Raw genomic sequence first — 7,780 nt, 5'->3', positions numbered from 1 at the left:
AAAATAGGACAATAATATTAGTGAGAAATCTAGAATAGAAAACAACAATATTTATAAACTTAATTGAAGAAACTGTTGGAGTGCTATCAATAAAAAAAGTCATAAAAAGGTTTTTGGAGTTGCCCTAATTGTTAGTAGCTATTAGTGCTAATGCACCCAAACAAACTTCAAATAAATAATACCACCACGTTAATAAAGCTGCAAATTTCCATTGACACAAGATTTTGATTCTTTGTATGCATAAATGAAAACCCCAGGATTAACATGTCCCAACTGGTATTCTAACCAGTTAGCCCAATATTTCAAGAACGACAATGAAATAAACCCTACCTACTGCTGTAGTGCTGTTGTTGATTACAGAATTATTTACTCGATTCTGAAGTTGAAAAAATTTCTGGACAGCAAGATATGTGACAAAAATATTTGACGGTCTCAAACCGTGTTAACCACCCAAAGAAGTTCGAGGTGCTGCCAGTTAACCTCTTAAAGCTAAAGCTCCTCCCCATATGCGACAAAAAGATATTAGGAAGACAGAACAATCAGAAGGAAAGAACCACATCCGATTCTCAGATGTGATCACAGACTGCATTTGTAAACTCGGATGTCGATGCCTTTCCACCAAGATCAGCAGTCCTGTACTTCCCCCCAGCAATAGTCTGGAGGATGGCGTTGTGGATCCGGTCTGCTTTGTCGTTGAATTGCAAGTGGCGCAACATCATGACAGCACTCAGCATAAGAGCAGTCGGGTTCGCAAGGTTCTAAAAACAATCCACAAATCCAGGTAAATATATAGTAACTGTAATATCAATATACCGAAATGTTAATAGCAGGAACATGCCAGACAACTTTCAGGTTAAGCATTAAGCTGTATCTACAGAAGTAGAAAACAATTATATATTATATATAAAAGACATTAACTGATGAACTGCCTTGAAAAATCACAAAAATCTCTAACATATTATGTGAAACCACACAAGTAAAACACAATAAGTTATGGTAGACAGCAGAAACTGTTCCAAGATCTCACCTTGCCAGCAATATCAGGAGCAGAACCATGAACAGCTTCTGCTAGACAAATGCCACCTTCACCAATATTGCAACTGGAAAAAGAAACAAACAAATGTGAGCATTTGCCATATCAATCGGATAGACCTAGTGCTAGCGGCTCCCATGTGGGGTCTAGGGAAAAAATAACCGAGCAAGCCTTACCCCTGCATTGCAGAGAGGCTGCATCAAACTCAGGACCTTTGGCTCCAGGCCTGTCCTTTTGCCATATCAATACCCAACAAAATTAGATTAATCAAAGCAAATTTACCTGGGTGTTAGGCCCAAGCCCCCAATCAAACCAGCACATAGATCGCTAATGATGTCACCATAGAGGTTTGGCATCACTAATACATCAAAAAGACCAGGATTCTTCACAAGCTGGAGGCAAATGCAGTTCAGAATGAGTTACATCAGCATCAGCACAGCTTATAATAGTAAGAAAAATAATTGATATTAGCACTGCCTGATGCTTCAGGCAGGCCATCACTAAGAGCACAACAACAATTGACAGAAAAATGAATACTTTCAGCTGAGAGAACATACCGTCATACAACAATTGTCAATGATGACCTCCTCGTATTGAATTTCAGGGTACGTCTCAGCCACTTCACGGCAACACTACAAGTACAATAAAAATCAAGAAAACATAAGTTCAGAAAGAAAGAAAAAGAAATGCATCCATGATGAAAAAGAAGGAAACAATGGTAGACCACAAACCTTGAGGAAAAGACCATCTGTCTTCCTCATAATATTGGCCTTGTGAATCGCAGAGACCCTTTCCCGGCCATTGGCCTTGGCATAATGAAAAGCATATTCTGCCACTCTCAAACTTGCTTGGCGGGTAATAATTTTCAAACTTTCTACAACACCTCTCACAACCTGGAGCGAAACTAGGACAGGGTGAAAAAGAATCATGCTGACAAACTGACAATAATTGAAGCAACATCTCTTTAAGAATGCTTACCTGATGCTCAAGACCACTATATTCTCCTTCAGTATTTTCACGAATTGTCACAAGGTTAACATCATCGTATCTGGTCTTGTAGCCTGGGAGGCTGTTGCAAGGCCTGACATTGGCATAGAGCCCAAGTTCTTTCCTTAATGTAAGATTCAAAGATCGATGACCCTTTCCAATAGGTGTAGCCATAGGACCTTTCAAGCCAACTTTGTTTCTACGCACTGACTCCAGGCTTTCCCAAGTCAAAAAACTCTCTGTTCTGGGATCAACTTCTGTACCAACATAGTGTTCTTCCCATTCAATTGGTACCCCTGCAACATTGAATACCTGAAAGCGCAGAGCAAAAAAAATATTAAGTCAAGACATTGTAGAAACGAGCTACCTTCTCGGATATCATGCATCAATGAACTTCATCCACTAATTAACAACAGTAGTAAGCCCAACATCACTGCAGATTTTAGCTGAAAGCTGCAGTTTCACAATTGAAGTAATCAGCTTCCATTTTGCAACCATGTTTGGAAGTCCAAGACTTGCATATCATGGACAAAGATGCATGTCCATGCAATAGTTGTAAGAAATTTCAGAGACATGCAAACCAGAAAGAACAATTGCTGTTGCAATGTTGTCACTAATGGATACCAGTTGATACAGAGATAGAAGCATTCAGCAGCTCCTGAACTTCATGTTGTTCAACCATAAAGAAAGGTATTATCTTATAAGATTGAGTTAAATCAATCATATAAAGTAAATAACCTAGCTACTAGATTCGTCAAAAAACATAGCTACTGATTGTCAGGAAACATAGAATAGCAGTTCCTCAAACCAAGAGAAAGGGGATAAACTCTTACCAAAGTTTATAACAATATATAAATTAAACTTTCAAATGCCTTGTAACCCAGTGTCCTCATTAGGGCATCGAATATCATAAATATGACATAGAATCCAACAGCTCCATTAGCAGAAAAAAGGGAGTGACATCATTCAAGTACTCTCCTTAAACATCCATTCAAACTATTTCTAGACAGAAAATATGTGTTGCTAACGCAATTATGTGCCTGCCACCTGGGCACATTAAAGCATCAGGTTAGGTGTGTGTTTTTGTTGAATAATGTGTGCCTCACAATGAAACATGGCTTAGGATAAGAAAAAAAGAAAGAAGACATGAGGTTGCTAGGTCTAAATGAAACTCAATACTGTTAGGTAGTGTTTGGTTTCGGAGCAGTTGGGATGGAGTGGCTCCGTCCAGGATATTTTGAGGAGCCGAATAATTCAAGATTTGAGCATAATTTCCCTTTTTTAGCGTCACTCTATCATACATGGAACCAATCCAAACAACAACAAATTGAGAGCGGAGCGGCTCCGTCCCCACAATACTCCATAACCAAAAACTCGGTCCTGAATTGTAGGTGTAGTGGTGGCATTTTAAGACTGTTTAGTCTCTAATCAATTTGAACTAAAGGAGCATAAAAGGCAAGAGATGACTAGATGAGCAACAAGTGAACAGAGACTATCATCATGGAGATGGCAAAGCTCACTCTTCTAAAGTCCAGCCTCTTAGGCCTTACCATTCCTAGTACTTTGTATATGAGAAGGCGCCCTCTCTGTATTGCAGACCACTTATTCCCTACCCACCCTGCCGACCTTCTATGGTCATAAATTAATTTAATAACTACAAAGTATGATATGCCAAGGAATCCATATACAAAGTAAAACAGAACTTTTAAAAGTATTAAAAAATAAGAGCTTTATATGTGTAAATCAGACGACATGGTTTCTACGTCAACTGACAAATATAGCCCCAGTTAAAAGATAAGTTCCCTAGCTGATCCAAACACAAAAATAATAGTCAAAGGATACACGACAGGATATATTTTATATCTATGTTTGTATGTTACTCCTTATGTTTTTCTTACACATATGCTTTCTATGCCTTGACCCTCAAGTGCAACTTGAGGACCTGGTGACTCGTATCTTATTGGCCCTGCATTGGATCCAATAGAGTTGGTACAGTGAACGCAACAGTAGACTGCCCAGATTACAGTAGTCACTGAACGACTGAACGTATACTTGATATAATGCATTTCAGACAGAGAATTGGTCAAGGTGTAGATCACAAACTTTGAAAATAATAAGAGAGCCATAAATAACTGATAGAAACAGACTGAAAATCACAAATGACTATCCTGCTTCAAAAGGAACATCAAAACCGAAAATAATAGAAATATAACAACTGACATAAGTGACATCCATTTGGAAGAACACAGTCTCAAGTGCTCCTCCGGCAATAAGAACAACTTTCGATAATAGCATCCTCACATGGTCACCCAAACTGTTATATGCTAGTGTCAGATCAATCTCCATAAAGAACCCCTCAAAAATAAACTTTGCACAACCACGGCACATACGTTAGTGTTTGCATAAAGTTATAGCTACCATATTGTCGAATACAATATTATTTCTCTTTCTTAAGCCACTATGTCACTAACTAGAATCGGTTTAAATTCATAAATGCTAGCTCTTGAATAGCATATATACATTATGTTTCAGAAGCAGTAAAAAGTAGTGTTTAATCTATCTTGTTATAAGAACGAGAGGATGAGCATTTGGTTTGTTTATGATCCCCATCATAGTATGACACCTATCTTATTAACTCAAGCAGTCAAGCTCATTATTAGATCTTTCTGAGATAGGCATAAAAAAACAGTGCATCATCCTGCACGGCATGCTCAATATGTTCTCAGCTTCAAACCTGCCTAAAAGCTTAGCTTCAAACATAGCTTTAGTTTGTCCATCAAACAAACTAACTTTTGATTTACATGTAGACAATCTGAATAATTGTACAAAACAATCAAACCGAACCTAAATTTTGTACCTGCTTGACAGACTCGGCAATCTCTGGCCCGATGCCGTCGCCCGGAAAGAGCGTGGCACGGATGGTCTCTCCGGACTCCGTTGAAAACGGCGCCACGGCCGGTGCCGAAACCCTGCCGGTTACCCGCGGCAGGACACTCCCCTGCAGCAGCCTCCGGAGCGCCATGTCTGCCCCCCACAGCCCTGCGACAGCCAACAGCACGCACGTTAAACCTGATCGTCGCAGAACGGGAGGACGCCTGCATAGTGCCTAACAACTCGAAAGGTACACGAAACCACCCGTCTCCACGCGTGGAATTCGATCGGATGAAACCCTCTAGATTCCAGCGGAATTCGATCAGGGCCTCAGGGGAGAGAAGCTCGCCCCCAATTGAACGGGAGGCGATCACAAATAGGCAAGGAGCGGTGGGTAGCGAGATCGGAGAAGAGAATGTACCGGACAACGGTTATTCGCAAGGCTTGGCACAGCGACGGCGGCGGCAAGGAGGAACCGGCCGGGGGGATGCGGAGGAGAGAAGGGTGGTGCTGGAAGGAGACTTCTTCCGGGCTTCCTCCGATTTACCTGGCCGTCGATATGGATCGGACGGCTGGTGTTCCGTGTACCCTCGCCCCGTCGATGGTGATGCTTGTTTGTTGCGCAAGCAGTAGGGCTGGGCATTCGGTCTATTAGGGTAATTCGGTTCGGTCTATTTGGGTTTGTGAAATTTCGGGTTCTAAAAAATGAGAACCGAAATTTCCAAAAATATTTTTGTAACCGAACCCGAATAGACTCACAATTTCGGTTCGGTCTATTCGGTCCACCGAATAGACCTGAATTGTAGAGAGACTAGTATATTTTGTTAAAATATAGACAATGAATAATTAATTGAAAGTACTATTACTACAACAAGTGACTATAAAAATTAGCATACAAAGATATATATACTATCGTTTAGATGATATCATTATTTCTAGCTAATAAGTTCATAAATCATATAATAATACCATCACATATTAAGAGCTTTTTTATATTTCGGGTTATTAGGTCTATTCGGGTTTTATAGGTTAGGAACCGAACCCGAACCCATAACCCGAAATATAGCACATATAGGAACCGAACCCGAACCCGAAAACCCGAATAGACCAATAATTCGGTCTATTCGGGTTCGGTTCGGGTTCGGGTTCGGTTTTCGGTTTTAAAATGCCCACCCCTAGCAAGCAGAAGAGAAGGTTTTGTTCCTTTTTTTTCCGGAGATAGTAGAAGAGAAGGTTTTGTTCTTGAGCGACAGCAAAATAAGTGTTTTTAGGGTTTCACTTCAAGAATTTTAGCTTCAATTTTCTAGCTTTATCACAACAATTTCAACAAATTATTGAAGTGAGATCGAAGAGTGTTTAGCTTGTATATGGACTCCAGCTTCTGTGTAATATAATTGATTTTTGTGTATCCTTGACTACCATTGATTAGTGGATGTCATGAGAGAACCGAAGCGCTATGTTGTGTAACAAGTGACGTGGTGAGTAATTTTTATGCAACTTCATGAGTAGGTATGAAAATAGTGTTTCTGTGAAACACCCTTTGAGGAGCATAAATTTTATGAAGCCAGCCTCTAATGTCATTTTTTTAAAAGCTGGAGTTCATGAAGTTTGATCTATTTGGATGGAAGAAGTTAAAATGAAGCCGAAATTTTTGAAATGAAGCTCTCCAAATAAGCCCTTAATTGCAAAGTTCATTGTCATGTTGGCTTTGGAGAGCTTCTTACTTTCAAGGAGTTGGATTTAAAAAATCATGTATACGTTACGTCTGATTATTTAACATATTTGAATCTGGTTGTTTTGATTCACATGAAATCTCTCTTCGCAAGCAAACAGAACTAACATGAGACTGTATTTTCTTTTTTTCTTTCTTACATGAAGGTGTATTTGATGCTATCCATCTAATATATATGCATTTATAATTTATTGTAAGTCAAACGGTCCTAAATCCAATAAACTTATAAGATACTACTAATATAATTTCAAAAAATGGTATCCAAACGACGTAGTCAGGATATAGGACACACTTCCCTAGCGGGACTAGCAACCAAATCTGCATAGATAGAATACTAAAACTGGCTCCAACATTGTCGGCGTTTCGAGACCGGGGGTCTCTGGGCCGACGAGTGAAATGTCGCCGCGTGCCCCAGCCCAGATGGGTCGGCGCGAGGCCGAGCGCGAAGGGGGGAGAAAGGTGGCCGGATACAGGCGTGAGAGAGGTGGAAATCCCGCGGCCTTCATGTTCGTCCCGCGCCCAAGTCGGGTGCGCTTACAGTAGGGGGTTACAAGCGTTCACGAGGGAGATGGAGCGAGCGTCCTCACGCGAGCGCCTGTCTCGTCCTCGTCCCCGCGCGGCCAACCCTCTGTAAGAGGGCCCTGGTCCTTTCTTTTATAGGCGTAAGGAGAGGATCCAGGTGTACAATGGGGGTGTAGCAAAGTGCTACGTGTCTAGCGGAGGAGAGCTAGCGCCCTAAGTACATGCCGTCGTGGCAGCCGGAGAGGTTTTGGCACCCGGTTCGTGTGGTGTCGTGGTCGTCGGAGGAGCGCTGGAGCCTGACGGAAGGACAGCTGTCGGGGCTGTCGAGTCCTTGCTGACGTCCTCTTGCTTCCGTAAGGGGGCTGAGAGCCGCCGTCGTCACAGAGCGTGCGGGGCGCCATCATTGCCTATCTGGCGGAGCGTGCCAGATGGGACGCCGGTCTTGTTCCCTGTAGCCTGAGTCAGCTTGGGGTAGGGTAATGATGACGCCTTCTGTCGACGTGGTCGGTCCGCGCCCTAGGTTGGGCGATGTGGAGGCTCCTCCGAGGTCGAGGTCGAGTCTGTCTTCCGTGGCCGTGGTCGAGTCCGAGCCTCTGGGTCGGGCGAGGCGGAGACCGTCGGCTGAGGCCAGGGCT

At 42.1% G+C, this 7,780-nt stretch overlaps 1 protein-coding gene across 3 annotated transcripts; it reads right to left on the bottom strand.

The window, feature by feature from the left end:
* Positions 1 to 189: 189 nt before the first annotated feature.
* On the bottom strand, positions 190 to 5,499 carry LOC100191841 (Isocitrate dehydrogenase [NAD] catalytic subunit 5 mitochondrial). Of its 3 annotated transcripts, none has more exons than XM_035965620.1 (8): positions 5,146 to 5,499; positions 4,878 to 5,059; positions 2,012 to 2,332; positions 1,765 to 1,926; positions 1,591 to 1,665; positions 1,316 to 1,425; positions 1,028 to 1,100; positions 190 to 758 (listed from the first exon to the last, which is right to left on the bottom strand). In XM_035965620.1, exons 2-8 carry the CDS (start codon positions 5,040 to 5,042, stop codon positions 567 to 569), a joined length of 1,098 nt encoding a protein of 365 aa, XP_035821513.1. In that variant the 5' UTR covers positions 5,043 to 5,059; positions 5,146 to 5,499; the 3' UTR covers positions 190 to 566. The 3 variants fall into 3 exon arrangements, with proteins under 3 accessions (XP_035821513.1, XP_020405023.1, NP_001130737.1); XM_020549434.3 differs by having other exon boundaries at positions 5,156 to 5,278; NM_001137265.1 differs by having other exon boundaries at positions 209 to 758; positions 5,313 to 5,346.
* Between the last annotated feature and the right edge of the window lie 2,281 nt (positions 5,500 to 7,780).

Source organism: Zea mays, chromosome 3 (genome assembly GCF_902167145.1).
Source record: "Zea mays cultivar B73 chromosome 3, Zm-B73-REFERENCE-NAM-5.0, whole genome shotgun sequence".
In the NCBI taxonomy this organism is placed as follows: Eukaryota; Viridiplantae; Streptophyta; class Magnoliopsida; order Poales; family Poaceae; genus Zea; species Zea mays.
Note: the sequence above shows the minus strand (reverse complement) of the source record. Positions and strands in the feature narration are given on the sequence as shown.

Bases quoted from the DNA above. Each gene is read 5' to 3' on its own strand.
- LOC100191841 (XM_035965620.1), bottom strand. From the start codon at position 5,042: ATGGCGCTCCGGAGGCTGCTGCAGGGGAGTGTCCTGCCGCGGGTAACC. The intron at 1,927-2,011 runs GTAAGCATTCTT...GTTTCGCTCCAG, and splicing joins ATAGTGGTCTTGAGCATCAG to GTTGTGAGAGGTGTTGTAGA. The intron at 1,426-1,590 runs GTATGTTCTCTC...ATTTGCCTCCAG, and splicing joins TTGACAATTGTTGTATGACG to CTTGTGAAGAATCCTGGTCT.